At 43.8% G+C, this 20,166-nt stretch overlaps 1 protein-coding gene across 4 annotated transcripts in view; it reads left to right on the top strand.

Annotated features, from left to right (window-relative positions):
- LOC120510681 (sine oculis binding protein homolog) overlaps positions 1 to 20,166 on the top strand; it is a 113,916-nt gene that overhangs the window by 49,272 nt on the left and 44,478 nt on the right. For 3 of the 4 annotated variants that reach the window (XM_039726727.1, XM_039726756.1, XM_039726737.1), the window contains one exon: positions 14,113 to 14,208. The exons of the other annotated variant lie outside the window; for it this stretch is intronic. In XM_039726727.1, the coding sequence (XP_039582661.1) occupies positions 14,113 to 14,208 (96 nt within the window). The remainder of the gene's footprint in view (positions 1 to 14,112; positions 14,209 to 20,166) is intronic. 4 annotated transcript variants of the gene reach the window in all.

Raw genomic sequence — 20,166 nt, 5'->3', positions numbered from 1 at the left:
AGGGCTAGGGAAGAAGGTAGTGCAGTGTGAAAGCCATGGAACTGTGCTCCCATGAGACAAGGCAGACTGGCTAAACCTGCCTGGGGGTTGTATTTCATCCCCTGTAGGGTCAGCACCTGGCTGCAGGACTCCTGCAGTGACATTTGGGCAGCTCCCAGGGGCAGCTGAGTCATGAGGTGCCACCACGCCTGTGTCAGAGGAAGGAAGTCTCCTCACAGCTGAGGGAGGTGGTAGCAGCCAGATGAAAGCCTCCTTGGGGGATGACTTTATCCCTCAGCTCCCATTGACAGGAGGGTTTAGCTCCCCTTTTCCCTTGGAATCAGCTGGGGTCCTGCCTGGGAAAAAGAAGTTTCAGTGAGGAGCAGAAAAGGGTGTGATTCCCTGGTGAGCATCTGTGGAATGCCAATGCCTGTGGAATGGTCTCCCACTGGAAGGTGCTCTCCACATCCTGTGTCTGTCAAGGAAGCTGCTGGAGCCAGAGGCCCACCTTGAGAGTCAACATCACCCCAGGCCGTGGAGAGGCTGGACAGGAGGGATTTTTTTCTCTAGCTGGGGAGCTCTCACAGCATCTGTGGGAAGCAGCACAGGTCAGCCCTGAGAAGTCCAGCACTCAGCAGTGTAAGGAATTCGTTCTTGTGGGATCAGGAAGCAAGTGTGACATCTGCAGTCATGGCTCTCTTATCAGGGCAGTTCCTCTGTGTCCTAAAAGTGCCATCTCACCTGCATTTCCCTCCTCTGTTTTGCTTACTCACCACACTTCCTCTGCCTACACATGCATGCACATATGGAGTTTGTCAGTAGGTAGGGAAGGAGATGTACTACGATCTCACCTAACTCAGCACTTCACAGAGATACATGTTAAAAAATCCATGGACACGAAGGCCAAACTCACTTATCAAACCTTTTATACCCATTCCTGTGGCCCTCAGGGCAGGTCTGTATTCTGGAAGGACTGGTAGCCCATTGCTCCTTGGATTCTCCTCAGGAGGGTGATACTGGTTGCTGCTGGAGAAAAGCCTGAGCTCAGGTACCTTAGATTTGACCCTCAGTGGCCATTCTTTCTCAGATTTAGGTAGAGTTTCAAGGTTGTGCTGAAAAAAAAGCCTACCAGACATCTGCTTCAACCAGCACCTGAGTTTCCTGCCATGTGTTTCCACTACCCTCAGCCCAATTTGCAAGGGGAGTAGGGAATGCAGGACTGATCCCAGCTCCAAAGCTGCTGTGCTGGGTGAGAAAGAGAGGCACAATTGCTTTTTGGCTCCTGCCCACCCCCTCCTAATGCAGGCTGCCTGCAAACACAGTGGGGCACCAGGGGATGATTTTTGCTTCAGTCTGAAGCTGTGCACTGGGATTGGGAATCATTGTCCTAGAACAAACCAGCGATGCTATTTGTGACCCATGGCAGTGAAAGTCCAAAACATGAAGTTAGGGCTGACACTCCCTCTCTAACTTGAGCCACTGTGCTTTTCATCGCGATGCCAGGAGTTGTCAGCTGTAACTCCGTCTTTTTTTGGCTTGTGTCACAACCTAATAAGTTATAGGCCAGCTTCTCCTGTCGATGTTTTTGCTGCACAGAAGGCTTCACATTTTGTAAGCTTTTACAGCACAGCTGTGCTCAGAGATAAAACAGAATGTGTATACAGTACAGTATGCATTCAACTGATGCACTAGATTCTTCCCACCATATGTATGGAGTGGTGTGCATTTCACTCCGATACCTCACTGCCAAAACTGCCAGAAGCAAATAAACAAATGGTGGAAGAGAGACACCATATGAGGCAGTGCCAGGCACATGACCTAGGCTTCCAGAAAGAGACCCAGGCTGCTTTCAAAGGATTATAGTGCACCAATTTTTTCAAGCCTCACCTCCTGCCATGTGAAATGTTCTGCCAGTGTATGCAGGTTGTTAAAGAGCATTCGCAGATTTCCCCTTCCTGCTAAGCAGCCGATGTTGAGGCTTCTTGTGCTCAATACTCATTTCACCTTTCTTCATGCCAGTGATTCCCCATCAAGTTTCTAAACTGAGAGAGGGGAACAATGGAGATGTGCAAGACACTCTAATTCTGGAAGGAATGCTACTCTAAAAAGACAGAACACATGTAATTAGGATAATGAGATTAATAATATTAGTAACAATTAAATGATTAATATATAAACAATGGGAGACAAATGGTTGTTCCCCACAAAAAAAGTCACTAAGTTGCATTTCACGGCGTCAGTGGTGAAGATGCCTGTAATAAACTGACACAAACATTAATTACATAGTTAGATGTAAGTAATTTAGATGGTAATTCTGTTCCTGGAACTCACACTCTGAATATGAAAAGACAATTCCTCGGTTTCTTTTCTCTCTGACCAGGCTGTTGCTAATGAAAAGATGATGGCTACCACCATGGTCCTCCTCCTGCTAGTTAGTACTGGGAAACACAGACGGATTTTCCTGTCTACTGGCCTCAATCTTATGTTAGGCTGAACATCTGTCACTGCCCCAGTGGTTATCTTGCTAGCTCTGGCCTTTGCCTAAGCTTAACTTCACTCATCATTGTGTGAAGGGCAAGTAGGTGCTTTCTTCACTTTAGAGTATAGGCACAGATGGAAAAAGTGCACTAAGAACAACAGAGGTGAAGCCCATTCCTGTGCTTTACAAAACCAGTACAAAATGGTCTGGATGCAGGCAAGATAATTGGGCCTTGAATTTTGATGGAATAAGTTAGGGAGTACAAAATTATGTGAAGCTTTCCAGGCAGCAATATTTAGTAGAGTAAGAGTGTGCCTAAAGTGTTAATTTAGAGCTGGTTCTTTGCTTGATGCCTTTGATGGAAATCCATGTAGAGGTAATAATTAGAGCACCAGTTTCCTCCAAGCCTTGCTGCCTCCTACTGCAATATACACTGTGACCAAGAGAGAGACTCCACATCTCAGTCAAACAGTAGGGAACTTGTGGAGCTGTGCCAGTGGACGATAGAGCAAAGGCCACATTTCTGCAGGTCTCTCCAAACTCTTCTTAGACAGGAGCATCCTTTCAACCGAGCCCTAAACTGAGATGGATAAGTCCCTGTGCTGGAGACAGAGAAGGCAAGCATTCAGTTCACAGCCCAAGAGTGCAGAAACATCAGGAGTGCTTTGCTCTCAAAATACTGCAAAGCCTACCAGGCTGCTAAATTCCAGCCCCTGAATGGAGGACCTGTGGCACTCACGGTGCGGGGGTGTGGTTTTGGCAGTTCCCAGCTCTTCAGCTGTGGTACCAGTTTTCTGAGGAGTGCCTATCTGCATCTTTTTTCTTCGCTGTTGAAGCAGGACCTCAGTTTTGGAGGAAAATGAGGCACACCTGTAGCTGCAGACCTATTGCATAGGCCAATAGCTTTCAGCAGGCCCAAGAGACACAGTGGGTGACACTTTTGTGGTGGCACTGAATAGTCTCCACAGAATAGTGAGGAAACATTAAAGAAGCTCAGGGCTGTAAGCAAGGCTATTGGCTAAGTATTTGAAATATATATTGGCAAGTAGGAGCTATCTAATGGGCGATCACATAAGAGCCTGGAATAAACACATGGAAGTTTTGAAAAGCTGACAGTGCCACCATGAAATGGTAGGGGTGGCATGTAAATACTTGTACATATGCCTGACGAGACATCAGTGCTAACTGGGAGTTTGCAGAGTCTGGTGAAGCCCTAAGGGATGCTTTTCAAGACAGGAGCTGAGAGTGAGAAGTTGAAAAGAGAATCATCAAATCATTAAGGTTGGAAAAGACCTTTAATGCCATCAAGTCCAACTGTCAAAATTGTTTATCAAGTCCAACCATCAAAATCAGGATTACATGGCAAACATGCAGACTCTTGCTGTGTGATAAGGGGCCAGGTGAGTCAGGGGCAGAACCATTTGAGTGAATGCAGAAGACAGAAAAATGTGGGTTTTTATGTTCCTTTTTTGAGTGGAAGCATACCTATTTTTAAAGTCTATCTTTAAGAGTCAAAGTAGTATAATTTTTTTTCTGTAATAGCAATGCACAGAGTTGAAAAAAAGGTGTCGTCTGATAAAACTTGGGGCCTGAAGTAAACTGCTGGGAACAGTTAGAAGTGGATTACTTTAGATTCAGAAACCTGGCCAAAGACCTACTTGCAACCTCTCCCCGTGGAAGATGGTAGTGAAGGGAGCTGGGAGGATGGAGGTGTTTTTCAGCACATTTCATCTTATTGTGACAGAAAGGAGAACTCAGAATGGGACTTCTCAAATCCCAAGGCAAGTTGGGAAGATAAATTATAGTCAGTTGCCTCCCATTGCCTAAAAAGATCTGTATGCTCTGAGCTTTCTTGTGAGTTTGAACAGACAGTTTCCTGGTTTTAGACATGATATATGTTACTGGAATACCTCCAAATGACAGAGGGTTGCAGTGGGCAGCAGAGAACACAGGCATGCCACTGTGATTTAGGAATAACTTTCTGCCAGTGTTGGGAGAAAGCTCAGAGGTGTTTGGGTTAGGTCCCATTTGTCAGTGGGAGCATGGCATCCCACATGATCATGACTTCTTATTTAAAATAGAGTGGGAATCCTGGAAAAGGAGGAGTACCTCATTTGGCCTGTATCAGCCTAGTACTCTGTGAAATGTCTTTGAAAGTAAAAGTTCAAATAAAAGCCTTGAAAAAAGGTGGCAGGAGATGAGGAAGAAATGCTGTACCTAGTGTTAGACCCAAAGGCAGTGGCAATATTGTGACCTCAAGTCTCTGACCTCTACCTGGGCTGCTGGGACTTAAAATGAATGGTCCTCACCACTAGGCAGGTTTTGCTTTTCTCCTGCTTGTATGTGCCACTATCCACTGTGCCACATTTTATTGCAGCCATTCATCATTGGCAGAAAGACTGGGAGATGATACTAAGGTTGTAGAATATGTCATTTGTATCAAAGCTTCCTCTCGTTTCTTTTCGCCCTCTATTTGCCTGTTCTCTTGCCTATATTCCGTTCCTGTTGAGTTTTGCCCTCCTCTCCAGACCAGTCATCCCTTGGCTCAGCTCATGAATAATTGTTTTAATAATATTACAGCCCCTCCATTTTCATGTGTGAATGACCCAAGTGTCATGAGGCTTGTAACCAGACCAGGAAGAGATTTCTACTTTCACCCTTTAAAAGGCCACAGAAAATACAGAGAATAGGATCCTGCCTGTCTTGCAGTGGCCCCAGACAAGCATTTATGGCTGTGCAGTAGCTTGCAGACACTGCCCATTCGAGGGAAAGCTTTACCAGCCAGACGTGGCCGTTGTTTTTTCCTTCTCTGCATTTATTCAAAGCTTGGAACCGTTTATACACCACGAAGATGGGAATTGAAGAAAAAGAGTACATGCAGAATTTACCAGCTGTTTAAGTCTTATTGTTGCTTTCTGTATCGATCAAATCCGTTGCCTCTTAATTGGATATTGACTGTTGTGAGGCAAATAAGGCAAGCTGTCAGAGGGGGGAGGGATGGGGCACGAGGTTTATCTTAATGGTATGTTGATCATGACTAGTCTATAAAAACCAGTGGGAGAGGAGTTCATTAAACCAGCCTGCAATTGCTTTAAAAAAATATGCTCTGAGTCAAGATGATTAATCATATATGTGACACTGCAATCAGAGAAAATCCGCATTGTTGCTCTGGTATTTACAATGCAAAAGCTTGAAATACGCAAATGCATTAAAACAATTCACTAGGGACAGCTATCTGTTTGGTCTGCGAGCCTTAGGTAACCCTTACTAACATCTGATGGGGCTTTTTTTCTGGTGTTTGTTTTGGATTTTTTTTTCTTTTTTCCTCCTTGGTCTTGTGTTCTGTCTCCCTGCCTCTCTGGCAGGCTCGTTGGAAATGTGTGCTTGCCTTGTGCCCAAATCTGTCACCTGGACAGGGGAACCCACGTAGAAATGGCAGCAGTGACAAGGGACACTTGAGCTACCTGACAGTAAGACACACAGAATACTTTGTAAATTGATTTTATCTCATAAATGATAATAATCAGGGAATGTGAAGAGAGAGGGAAAGCTTATTGCCTGTGCTGGTGTGAGCTACCCATTACACAAATGGAAGCTACCAGCAAGTCTGTCGTATATTTTCATTTCTTTCCTGGCCGTATTTTAGGCTGGGTATTGGATATGTTGCAATAACTGTCAGGCACGGTCCATTAGTGTCTCTGGATCAGGCCTGTTGTGAATCAGGAGGGAGATTAGCAGGACAGGCTCACGTTTGTGAAGATCCCACACAGCAGTGACTTGTTGAAAAAATGTTCAAAGGGGCAATAAACAAAGTTTATTTCACATTATTTCAACGTTATATGCTTTGTTATTATATTTATTCTTTGACAATTTGGAAGTGGTTATAAAAAATTTATGATGTGGTTAAAGGTTTGTGCAGTTTGAAAAATTAGCTTTTGAGGCAGCCACCTGAACACTTCTCACGTATCACCATGCCATGAACTGTCAGAGAAGGGGTAGTGCAGTCCTGTGGAAGGCAGGAATGCTGCAGAAACTGCCTGTGTATTGGCTGATAGAGAAAGGAAAAGGCCATAAGTCTGGAATGCAGTGGGAATATGAGGCTTAATGCAGAGTTTTCACTTGAGAGCTTTAGGCAGTTCCCTGCTTGAGCAACTGGATCGAGGCTGTACCACCTGATCTTGCATGTGGGCTTGCATGCAAGTCACTTAACATCTCAAACCTTCTACAACTCTTCCTACAAAAATTAGAAAAGCAATCCAGGGCAGTAGACATTGCTATTTTTAATTCAGTTGCTCTTTCTGGTTGTACTAGGAGACTGAAAGTGATCACCAGTTTTTTCTAGGTATATTATGACCCTTGTAGAAAGGGCTGTAAATGTACAGCATTGCAAACTGTATAAAAAGAAAATCCTGGTTTTGCCTGGAAGGATAAAAAGTCCAGCAGGAGATCAGGGTTCTTCTACAAAGTATATGAAACAAAACTGGGGGAAGGGGAGGAAATGTTTTATAGAATCCAGAAAGCTGAATTCATTTTTTGGTGGAAGTTTTAAATGCAGTAGGATGGAAGTTATTACTTTAGCAGGCACTATACTAGTACTGTTATTAGTATTTCCTTTTGATCCACTTATAATATTCCTTACATTATAATAGAGTTTGCAGCTTGCATTTTAAACATAAACTGTGCAGAATTTTATACCATGAAATCCTGAGTGAGAAATTTAATACAAAAAGCTGGTCCATTCAGAGCCATAGCCTGTGGAATACAAGCATTAAAAAAAAAGAAGAAAAGATCCATAAATAACTGTTTTTCAGATTTGCAGGCACATTTGTTTGGATTTTTTAGTGTGCTTCAGTTATGCAAGAAAGTGAACGTGACAGTCCTCAGTGCTTTGACAAGGATAATTTCAGAAACACTGCCCTATCATTCCACAGTTTGGCACCTTCTCCTTCTTTGTTGTAATGCATTTTTTCTGAGTTGGCTTTTCTCAACAAAACTGCCTGTTTGTCAGGAGATTTTGCATGTGCTCAGAAAGGGATGATGAAGTGATGTGGGCTGGGTTTGGTTGGAACAGCAAGTTTGACCTGGTGACTGCTTTTGAAGTCAGGGAGGGAGTATTTCGTCTGTCAGCACAGTGGAGAAGTTTGCAGGATATTCAGAATTAGATATTTTCTCAGGGCTTAATCACACTGGCCAGATTGCTGCCTCCTGAAGCCGCTTCCACACCAAACCTTCTCCTAAACACGAGGACTCGAGATGTTTTCCTAATCCAGTCGGCCATTAGTGGTTTTGCATTCAGGTTTCGTATTTGCTTTTAAAATGGCAACTAAAATTTGAACAAAGGTTGGAGTTTGGGTCTAGATTCATCACTAGAATGTGATGAATGTCTGCACTGGACATGTCACAGTAAGGCAAGAGCAGCTGTGAGCAAGAGCTGTGACAGCAACAGGGAGCCTTGTCAAGCTGAGGATACCTGCAGGGGATTGAACCTCAGGCTCTGCTTAGGGACTTTGCAGGGACATCTTTGCTCCTTCTTGGGAACCATATAACTTCCCTCTGGGAAAGGGACTCCACAGGTGTGGAGTCTCTACTGTCATGTATAGGAGCAGGGAGCAGCTGAGTGCCAGAAGAGATTTCAAGGAAGTCTGTGGAGAGAGCCCAGGCAACAAAATGGCAACAAAAGCTGTCTCCTGCCCTCTTCTCAGGAGCTGGGGAGAGCTGCATGGGCAGTGCCAAGGTTTGGCTTGTCACAGTGATGTTGTTCTACTGGTTTCTATCCACTGGTGCCTTCCTCTAACATAAACAAGGTCTCGGTTCCTAACTTAAGTAGTGGGTGGGGATGTGCACATGTGTGTCGGTACACGTGTTTATGTGGCATGTTTGGGGAGAGAAGAGGAGGCAACAAGTCAGCAAAAGCCCTTCCAGTTTTCTTTTGCATGCTTAATAAAGAAGTTACAAGAGGGCATATTCCCAATTTCTTTTTAACTTTGTAGATCACCTCCACTAGACAGATTGTCTCACAGACCACTTCCCCTCCCCTTGGCGATCAAATAACATTCCTGTGGTGACTACAGCAGTTGCTTACATGGAAAAATAACATTAGGAAAGTATTTAATGTATTTTTAGCTGTCTTTAAATGCATTTTAGCAGCTGGAAACAAGGGCAGTTAGTAGCACGTGACCTGCAGTCTCTCCATAGACCACCACCAAAAGTGCAGAAAGTCGCTGCTGGTAAAGAGACCCCAGGCTGGAAAATGTTGGGTAGGGTGATCATCTCTAACCTGTACGGTCACCAGAGATCAGGCTAAAGGGATAACCTCAATTTTTGTGGGATGTAAATGATAACAACTTGATAAACAACCAGTTTGACTTTAGGTCCTTTCTTTTCAGTGATCTGAGTCTTGGGAGATTTTATGAAACCTTGTTTTGACATGTTTTTGAAATACCTGTGATTTTTTCAAAAATCTTGAGAAGACTTTAGAGGTTTGGAGTGGTGAAATATTACAACTATAGAGATTAGTGAATAGAGTGCAGCTGAGGGAGGCAACAAGCAAATAAATACCACTTATTCCATCACTCTGTGATTCAGGAAAATCTTGAAATCCTTGTGAAGAGCAAACTTCTCATCAAACATTAGTGGGAGCTTTTCCTGAGGGAAGACTTTCTCTGAGCCGAGGGCTTGCTCATTCCTGTAACTGCGTGGTTGCTGAACCAGGGAGCATCCTCTCTGGACCAGCTTCCCTGGCCCTGCTCCACTGCCAGCTCAGCACCCCCACCCAGGACCCTGATGTTGGGGGAGCCCACAGCAAGCATGTTCATATTTCTGGGAAAAATATACCCAGCAGGTGGAAGTTTAGTACTATTTTTACTATTGCTGGTACAGTGAATGTAAAGAGCATGATAATTGATTATCTGGGACAACAGAAATGCACAGGAACTAGAATTTCAAGGATTAGGGTCTCCCCGAGGATTTCCTTCGAGTTTCAGTGAAAGGAGAGATAACCTTTGTGGTGGAAACGGAAACAGAGCTTTCAGTTCCCATCTGCAGCCAGCCTCTGGAGACAATAGTATTAAGGGTGATGTGAATTTCCTCTGTTCATCGCCACGGGACAGGAGCCCCGACGCAATTATCTGCACTTCTATAGCAACGCTATTCAGCTCCTTGCAGCTTATTCTCTGTCCTAGCAGAGACATTCAGCTAATGCCTGCTGCCTTTAACGTGTCTGGGGGTAACATTCCCATGTTTCATCTGTTTCAAAGGACATTTATGGAAATTAGGTAGCAATTTTATCCCGAGTAAGCAGACTAATATTCTGTCACTCCGCCTTACTCAAGTGACTGTTGCTCTTAATGTTAGGTGGTTTTGGTTAAGTGGCATTAGAGTTTTGTGGACTAAGCAGTAGGATTTTGTTGCAAATGCATTGTCCCATTTTAGTGGAAGCTTTGCATTAACAAGTTCCATCTTAATAAATTATTTGGTTCAATCTGCCTTGTGACTTATACTGTCATAAGATCCTGCCCTTAATATTAAAATGTAAGCACAGATTTCCTCTCCCAAGGCTAAAGCTGCATAAAAAGACTTGCACCGAAGCTAAGGAATCCTCTGTCTGGATCAAGATAATTTTTCTCTGAGATAAGGCGAAACAAATATCCACGCTCTTTGGAGAGGAGGAAATTCTGCTGTAGATTGTTCTTCCTCCGTTGTGTTAAAAAAAGGAATCTTGACTGAATATATAGTCTGTTTCCAAACTATTGGCATCTTTCACAAATATAGGCTGGCTGGCTTACGAACAAATAGCACAGTTTCTGTAGCCAAAGATAGTTGTCATCATGCACTTATTAATGAGTACACATATCTCTGAACATCAAATGCTGTGCTATTTTCAGAGAGATCATTTCAGATCCTGTTTTCTGGTTTGGTTTTTTAAATTTTTTTTCCTTAGCCTCCTGCCATTTTCTTTCAAAGCTCAGCAGTAGAAAGCAGAGAAAAAAGGGACCTAGGAAAGGAGATGCTCTCATCTGTCCCCACAGCTTCCCCAGATCAGGAGCTACTCCACGCGTGTCATTCCTGGCAGATGTTTGCCTAATCTGCTCTTAAAAAAATCCAGTGATGGGGCTTTGACAGTCTCCTTAGGCAATCTGCTCCAGTACTTTGCTGTACCTGTCATTAAGAAGGGCTTCCTGATATCTAACCTGCAATTAAAGGCCATGATTTCCCACACAAGCCATCATCAGGCTGACCTTACAGCCCGACCACCTCCACCAAGTCAGCTGCAGTTTCCTCACAAATCATCTTTGCCAGCCCTGCTACTTGGGCAGTGTGCTCTACTCTGGCTGTAGCAAGGTGGTGTCTGTCTATGTGTGTGTGTGTGTGTGTGTGTGTGTGTGCCACTGGTCTTGTCAGGTGTCCAGCCCGGTGTCCCAGGGGCTGGCGATGGGCCGGTTTCCCTCTTGGATCCCATGCAGCTGATGGGAAGGGGCTGTTGGACAGTAGAGGGTATTAGGAGATTCAGTAAATCCCAGGAGAGGCACTGCCACAGTGAAGTTGCAGCAGTTTTGCAGTGATAAAACTAGCAGTGCCAACCATGGTTCCAGGCCTCAGAACACAAGCTGATGCCCTGTCCTGGAACAAAAGGTGCTGTGAGAGCAGTTGTCCCATATATTACCCCATATATTACATGTATGCAATCAATCACATCTACCAGTCAGTACATACATTTTTTGATGCATGCATTCCTATAATGATTTTAGCAGTATCAAAGCTTTTTTTTAAAAAAAAAAATAAATTGGAGTGATATCACAGATTTGGCTTGGGTTTTTTTGCAGTTGTTTTCTTTTGAACAATAGCATTCCATGGCAGCCAGGCCTGATGGCAAAGCTGTAGATGCCAGCTTGCTGTGAGTGAGATGCTGGGGGAGCTGAGGCAGTCACAAGGTGTGCAGCAGTGATTGAGAGTGGGTCAGTGTAGGCACAGATGCATCACAATATTACCATTGTGAGATAAATTCTGAACCACTTTTTAATGTGCTTAGAATAGTGATGAACATTGTAAGAGTGTTTCCTTCTGCAAATTATTTACAACTGGAAGATGGTAGTAATGAATTAATGGAAGGATACTGGAGAATTAGGCCTGACTGCTCAGAATAGGTGTTTTTTACAATGGAAACCAGCTAGCTAAATTAGGCATTTTTCTGCTGTCTGAGCAAATTACAGTAGTATGTAGATAAACAGGTTTTGAAACTAGGAAATTTTAGGGACATCCAAAATTAAGGTTTAGATCAGTAGGAGCAGGAGTATGTTGCTGTCAGCAGGGGTGAATAACCTTTGTGTAACTGGCAATTCTGGTAAGCAGGTCAAGTTCAGTGGGGTTTGTCTCTGTATTTTGACAGATGCACTCCAAACACCCTGATATCCATTTCATTTTACAAGGTGTGTGCGTGCACCAAGACAACGCTCCAGAGGGTCACTGGCAGGTTACAATGTGCCAGCCATCATGTGCACAATGCATTGCATTGTGCCAAGAGAAAATTTCAGTGGTCTGGGGGCACCAGCAGTGTTCAGAACCCCACACAACACCTGTGCCCCACCAGGATCTCCCTAGCTGTCCCTCACTGAGCATCCCATTGGCATCTGTTTTCCCAAGCTGACAGGTCTGTTTCTATTTGTGCAAGGCATTCGTCCCCCAGCTGTCTTCTAGATGACCTGGAAGAGCTTCACTGAGTTGCCCATATTCCTTCAAGGAGGAAAGGACAAAATTTATTTTCAAAATTTTGAGAATTTTGAGGTGTGGAGTTTTTTTAAAAAAACCCGGTAGATTTGAACTTTATATTCCATGCAGCATGGAGGTAAATTTATTGTGTAAGAGAGCTTTTAGTGTCAAACTAATAATTGGAAGAATACATTTAAACCATTGTCAATATAAAAGTGACTCCAGATGCTCAGGAATCTGAAACCACTCTTTCTTGTGGTTTTAAAGGAAAACTTTAAACATTTTTCACCCCACAACTATTGAGGGCATTGAAAGAAAATACCCATAAACTGTTAGGAAACATACAGAATTAACTTTTTTCCTACTTCCCTGTTCCTGTAATCATCATCAATTTTAGGTACTTCCCAAAATACACCTTTGGACAAATTTTGCACTGTTAAAAATGGCATTTTCTGTTGGCAAACTGTGTTCACGACCCCATGGCTGACAAGCAGAGGCCAGAGTCAAAGCCTGCTGGAGTCAAGGAGCTTTTGTTGAGGTGCAGGCCCTGCATGTTTTCCTAAAAATCGCCAGTGCTGTTAGCCCACGTGTCCCCTTCCCCAGCCCTTCTCCTCGGGGAGAGGCAGAAGCCTGTTTGAAGACAAACAAGTCGCGGAGCCCGCAAGGTGTAAATATCTTTCATAAATGCCAGCGCTGCAGAGCCTGAGCGCCGGGCGTGTGACACGCGGTGACAGGCGGCTCTCGCTGCGACGTGCCAGCTCTGGCTGCCACAGGCACCGAGGTGGGCCCGGATTGCACCTGGGCATCCCTGGGCACCCCTGCCATGGGAGCACACACCGGGCAGCAGCAGGGGTGGGCGGCAGAGCTGCCTGCTCCTCGCCCTGCTGCCCCTGCCCGCAGCCCTCGCCCCCGATCCGGTCACCCTGCCTCTGCCCTCCTCCTCTCCCCGGCTTCTTCTTCGGGCAGGGGCTGATTTAAATAGGCTGGCAGGGAGCCAGGAGCTCATCATTTTAATGCAGTGTAAAATGGAATGTGCATAATTATATGCAAGCCATATGTGAGTGCGACAGCTCAGCTGTGAATTTTGGGAGGCTGTGAGAGGGAGAGAGTGAACAGTCAGGAATCAGATGAGATGGAGTGGAACGGAGTGCAAGTGTCACTCAAATGAACAGTGTAATGAGCGTATTGCTGACACTCCTCCTTTCACCTGCTTCTCCCTTTTGCTTTAACTCAAAAAGCAGAAAACGCTCGAGATGAGAAGGGAAAAATACTATATGCAAGCAGGATTGCTAATGGGCTCTGGTAATGTCTCCATTTAAACTTCAGCTTTCTTAATTAACAGTGTAGTTACAAATAACCAGTAACTTTTAATGCATCTTTGTCATTAAATATTTTGACCGCATTTGACTGAAGGATCATTGTTCTCACTCAGTGATTGCTCCTTTCAAAGCTTCACTTAAACATGGAGGGGGAATCCATTTATTTGTAATAGTATTACATGTAAATGATGAGTATGAAAGGGTTTTTATTTTTTTTTTTTTTTGGCCTTACTGTTAAATTGAAAATACAAGTACATCATCTAGGCATCGCTTAAGCATGTCAAAAAGTTTAAATGAGTACATATGTAATGTAATCCTGAAAAATGCCATGGAGTAAATTGAAACCCTGAGTTACTCAGTTTCCAGCTCAAATATTTCATTTTGGTTTTGTCTTTTGTTGTTCTAATTATAACTCCACAATGAATTTGCATGTTCAATCTAAGCTATGTAAGAAAACAGCATCCCAAGTTCTCATATCTAAAAGGTGTACTGACTATTTAAAGAAACTTTTTAATAATGTTGTATTTTGGGATTCCCGTCTGTTTTAATGATCTGAGCTGTTATGCTTTTAGCTATTTTTTCCTTCCATTATTTGTAAGTCCCTAAATAGGCCATTATATTTCCCTTCAGGCTAGAGATGAAGATGGACATGCTGAAAATTTTCCCCAGCAGCACTATGCTAAGGAAACTCCAAGACTTGCCTTCAAGAATAACTGCGAACTACTTGTAAGAATAACATACTTACAACAAGTCTAGATTGTTACTTTAGCACAGTGAAAACCGTTTTTTTTAAAGGCTTTTGTTCATTATGACATACATTATGAAATATGATAGGGTTTTTTTTTTACTGTTGTAGCGTTCTAATGCTAGTTCTGCTATCCGTGAACAGTTTAAGATCGCAAATTGCTTGAAAAATATAATATATTTGATGTCAGCACGTGAATGGCCTTGTCTTACTACCTTGTCTTGCACTGGTAAATCAGGGAGAGCCATGCAGGGAGTGGCTGGTGATGCACGGAAAGCCCCCCTTCCTTCCCCCAAAGCACCCCAAAACTCACTCTCCCATCCTCCCTTTAGTTCTGCCTTGTTTTCGGGTGGCGGCGCTGCATTTTGTTCTGCTAACCAGCAGTCCTCCCTTCAGAGCTCGCCTGTTCCTTCCTTTCATAGCTGCATGCAACCCAAAGCATCCTTTCCTTTCCTCTCCACTCCTCTCCATTCCTCTCCTCTGCTGTGGGGAAAGAGCGAAAGCCAGGAAAGCACTTACAGGGAGCCTGGAGTGTTTACAAGCCATAAGAGAGATGATATCAGCTGTGAAAGAATCTCTGTTCCAAGGCAGGGTTAATTCGCTGTTCATTTTAGCGTTTGCAGCTAGACGAGATTAAAAGCAAGCAGGAATGCCTATTATATTTCTATTAAATGAATCTGTTGGGACCTAATGTTCTTGATTAGCTTGCGAAAATTAGTGCTCCACCATGAGTTTTTCTGTTTGCCTAAAGTAAACAGAGGATGAATTGTCATACATTTAAAAGAGATTCATGCATGGCTTTCGAAAAGGGAGGTTTAGATACATCCCTAGATCTCTCCCTTGCATTCCCCTTTCTTCTCATCTGTACTTAAGTAAAATGTAGCATTTGGCTAAATGGAAGTGTTCATGGAGAGTCAGTACACGGGGTTTTACTTTGAAACAACATGTCTTTTTTTCTCCTTGTAACCAGAGAAGAGGCGGGTGGCAGTGGAGGAGCAAGCTGTGTTTTATCTGCATTAGAGCCCGTGCCTGCTCCCCCGGCATGCAAGGCCAAGCGCTACTCTGGGTGCCCCAGGTGCAACAGGCAGTGAAAGTCGAGCTGATGAGCCGATAGCCCAGTGCTGAAGCTGGCCTCCAGGTTCACTCAGCTGGCCAGAGAAGCCCACAGCAGGGAGCAGCAGCTCAGGGCTGGTGGCCCGTCCCTGCTCCCCACACTGGCCAGAGCGCAGAGCACATCGGCCACACCTGCACTACTGGGCCCGCGCTCTCCTACCCCACAAGTGTTCCCCGTGCTGAACCAACCCTTGGTTAGGTAAAGACAGTGCTTTTTACAGCCACAGGTGTCACTTGGAAGGTTCAGCTTGTCACCATAATTCTCCCCAGCCAAAAGCAAGGTGACCCGGGAGATCTGGTCTTGGTTGCTCTTAAACCCTTTGCGAAGTTCCTGGCGGTTTCAGGGTTGGCAGTGTTACATCTTAAGGAGAGGGGACTAGACAAACACAAAGAGTGGTTCCCTGGTGTACTCATAATTCCTGTGCCAAATAAATGAGGCTCTTTCTTCAAGGCCATGCTTAATTACTGTGCTGCTAATCAGGCCTGACGAACCATCACAGCACACCAGGATGCTCCCAAAGTCGGTAGGGCTTCTTGGTGCTGGAGAAACTTAGTAATAGAGACAACATGGGTATAAGTCATGTAATATTTCCATTGAAAATCTGCTTTATATTTAGTGCAAACCATCAATGAACCAATTAACCCACTTTGTGCTATTAAAATCAAGCATTCTTTTAATGCCCAGTTGCTTATTCCTCTATTAATACGCATTTAAGTTTTTGCTTTATTGTATCACCACTGTGGCTGGCAAAAGCTCAAGTCATCAAAGTTAGTCTTTCATGTTCTTTTTTGGACAAGTTTCAATTCTTGTTTAAGGAAGTAATAAAAGCAATTTGTTATAGTTTTATTTTTCCTATGCTATTGGAAACAAAATTGGCAGGGATGTATCTGCACTCAATTTGTATGTGGAAAAAAATAGTAGGCAAATAATGAATGTGTACCTCTGCTATCTTTAAAGATGTATTTTAGTAACTTTCAGTGAAAATATGATGTTGAGCCTAGGTGTGGGTGGTGGGGGAGCTAGTGTTATTTGTTGAAGGTTCTGTGTGTTTCACAGAGAGGTAGTGTTATTCCTTCTACATTTTACTTTATGGAAACAATGCTATATTAAAATGTGCTCCAATTTCAAAGGCTAATTTCAGCAGAACTGGCCATCAAGAAACCTTTTTTCTCTTAAAGGCTACTCAGTATTCCTTGAGAGAGGAGAAAAAAAAAAAAACAAAACAAACATAAAAGGAAGTGGGGACAGCTGATCCTCTAAAAAAATATTTTCCCAGTGGTGAAAACTTAACCAGAATCTAACAGCACAAGTCAGATGCTGGCTGAGCGAAAAGGCAAGATTTTTTAAATCAAAGAGAAACTGAAACTTGTTTATGCTTTTGAGAATGAGGGAATCCTTGGAGTTTTTCTGAGGCAGTTCAGAGTAAATAGAATAATAGTCTGTCAGGTAAAATTGGAGGCTTCAGCTCAAAAATGCTTTCCTTGCTTTAGGGTTTAGCTGCCATTTTCCAGTGAGGTTTGTTCCGGCAAAGGCAGGCTCCTCAGTCTGGGAACTGCTCATGCTGGGAGAGTGCTGCCAGCCAGGATCCAGGGCTGGGTTGCTGCTGCTGGGTCTGCATGCCAGGGCTCTCCCTCAGGAGCCAGGCTACATTGGCTGAATCTTAACATCCCAGGTCACAGGCACACGCAGCAAGCTTTAACTCTTCAATACTTGGAGAGATTTTAAAGCATGGTAACATAGAGTATTACAAAACTAACATGGAGTGTTACAAATTGTATGCTTTCTTCATTGCTTACCGCAAGAGCAGATAATTTGATGAGGTACAACTCAGCTTTTCTGTTCATTTTTTTTTGTCTTTTTTGAATGTGAGCAAGATTGATAAGAAATAGAAGGAAGAAAGGTATAATTTAGGCAGAGGAAATGCCTGAAGTTTGTTCAGTAGTTCTACTCATTAAGAAAAGCAGTGACAATTAAATATTTTGGTTAGTATAGGGAGCCATTTTGCAGTTATGGTATTGGAACAGGGAACTCATTTCCCAGGCTAAATCCATATATGTTGTGTCCTGGGATTTGGTGTAGGGCACAAAAACCAAAATGGTTAAGATGCTCTAATCGATGAGCACATCGGATTTTCCTTTTGCACTTCACAGTATTTTTGAGAATCACGTTGTCTAAAGTTTAGGTATCCATGCTAAATATCAGGAACTACATAAAAGAAATCTATTTTTAAAGAGCCAGGTCAGCATGCTGTCTTGGCCAGCCATCCATTCTTCTCCCATAGGCACTGCCTCGGGATTTTAATTTCTTATTCCATGACTGGCTGGAAGCTTTTCTTTCAGGCACATCTCTTTGTTTCCAGAAGGAAAAGGCAGAATTTAGTCCCTGCTGTAAGCTGATTGTCAAGAAACAGTACAGTCCAGCTAATAGTGGATGTGGGGAGAAAGATGGGATTAACTGCCGAGAAAGGGGAGGTTGGAGTGAAAAGGCCAGCAAGAAGCCCACAGCCCCAGCTCTAGCTGGATGAAATTCCTGAGCCATTGCCTAGAGAAAGGAAAAATCCATCTGGCACCTACCCAGGTTAGTCAGGGTAGGAAGAGTCATGCTTGGTTGCCTTTTAACAAAAGTGGGAAAGAAAAACCAGAAGTTCGTCCTTCCTCCCCCCCACTTACTCAGAATATTGAGTCAAGGTTTCAGATTGGCATGCTGCTCTGTGAGGTAAAGAAGGGTTTGATGGGTTAAGGAAATTAAACATCAGGTTGCTTTCCTGATAATTTGTTTATGGAGATGATGTGAGTACCACCCACTGCTGTGGGATTATATGTAAAGCAAACAAATAACCAAACAAAACATAAATATCCTGGAAAAAAAAATTCATTTCCAGTCCTATACCCAGTTGAATCCATGTTTTTTCTGCCTGATCTTTTCATCTTTGAAATAAAAAAATCTGTTCCTAGTAGTTCTGCTCTGAGAGGATAAATTTGTGAATGCAGTAGGAGATGAATTATAAGTCCTGGTGCTTGGAAGCTATTATGTAAAAGACTCAAAATAAAACATGCTTGCTATTGGATTTAATGCAAACTCACCTACGGCTAGTTATCTTTAATCATTGACAAAAAGAGGCAGAGAAGACTCTGAAAAACACATGGAAACATGAAATACAAAACGTTCTCTTATGAGCAAAAGGCCTTTGGGGAGGCTCTGGCTAGGCTGTGGTGAGCCAGAGCTGCAGCTAATGCTTTGCTTGAAGTCATGTCACTGTGCTCTGCTGTGCCAGCACTAGAGGCAGAGTCACGACAAGTGGCACATGGGGGGCACCCAGACAGGGCAGTGGGGATGCAGGCAGGTTAACTTCAGAATGGTGGCACTGGAATGTGGGAAAGGTTTCGTACCTGCTAGACTGACATTGGAAAGTACTGAGAGTATTTGTGATCAGATGAGGCCAATAGGTTTTGCTGTTGTAGATGAGGTAAATGTAAATATGCATATTGGTATCCTTTGAAGGCCATGAGAGTTTTGGTTTCAGAAAGTGAGGCTTAAATTAATTTTTAAGGTGCCTGACCTGCTTACTGGGCCCAGTTTCAAGCAAAACTGCTCCCTATTAGTGCCTCAGCAGCAGAAGAAAATACCTCTCAGTCGGTTTAAAATCACAGTGCCTTCAAAAAAGGACTGAATTAGGGAGAAATAGCTTTGCTCATTCCACCTCTTGCCTTTCCACCCTTTTTGTCTTTCCTGCTGTCTCCTTATTCCTAGCAGAGTGGAGAGAGAGGAAGAAGTGCACTGCCTCCTGTAGTTTTCCTGACTCTTCCCTCCTGGGTGCAAAGCAGCAGAGGGAAAGGGAGAGCACTTCCATCATTCTGGCCAAGGATTGGGGATGTGCAGGACTGGAGCAGGAGTGCTGCCCAGCAGCTCTGAGGGGTGCAGGGCCACATCTAGCCTGTCAGGTACAATCCTGTGGCCAGGAGGTGATTCTGCCACCTTAGAGGGGCAGGAGAGAAAAGGGCGAAGAGACCTTATGGAGTTCCAGATCGCAGAGCTGCTGAACCTGATGAGAGTTTGAAACCTCCACAGTCATGTTTAAATGCTGTTTCAGCATCCATCGATGTTTGTCTCACTGCTGGGGCAGTTTTTTGGTGGTTTTCTGATGGATTTCATCTGTTTCTTGCTCAGTTTGCCATCACAGTCTGAGGGCAACGGGTACTCCTGCATCAGTTGCACCGTGGCACACGCAGTGATTCCAGCAGATAGATGACTGTGCAAAACGCCCAGCAGCCATTGGAGAGCCCACTGTTGGTTTCAGGGTCTTTGGATCAGGCACAGAGAGCTGTCAAGAGTGGTGGTTATGGCCCTGGAACAAAAATACGGAGAAAAGCAATTGTAGCAGTGAATTGATACTGATGCTCTTAAAACCTCAGTAATCTTGGCCACATGAAATTCAACCTTTCTTGTGACTGAAATAACACTGACGCTTAGGTCATATGGTAGACTTAATGACCTTTTGCCAGGGCGATTGCCTGTAGTGTTTCATTTTCAAAAACTAAATTGTCCATGAGCAATGGCAGAATATTTTGAAACTAAACTCCCCAAAACCCCACTGAAAACCCTGCACTCTGTTTCTCTTCAAGTAAGGGCAACAAACCAGGAAAAATTATTCTAAATGGTTTTTTGTCCTTGATTGCCGCCAGGCTGAATGGAGGGCTAAGTGGTGCTGCCTTATATGCATGTTCCTGTTGAGTGCTGTGTAAATGCACTGAAAAAAGGCAGCACTCAGAGCAGAGAGAGAGCCCTGACACCCAGCTCCAGTGACCCTCCCTGCCTGCTGGCACAG

This window comes from Passer montanus, unplaced genomic scaffold (genome assembly GCF_014805655.1).
Source record: "Passer montanus isolate IOZ18808 unplaced genomic scaffold, ASM1480565v1 scaffold11, whole genome shotgun sequence".
NCBI lineage: Eukaryota > Metazoa > Chordata > Aves > Passeriformes > Passeridae > Passer > Passer montanus.
The sequence above is the reverse complement of the archived record's forward strand: the minus strand, read 5'-3'. Positions and strand labels throughout refer to the sequence as shown.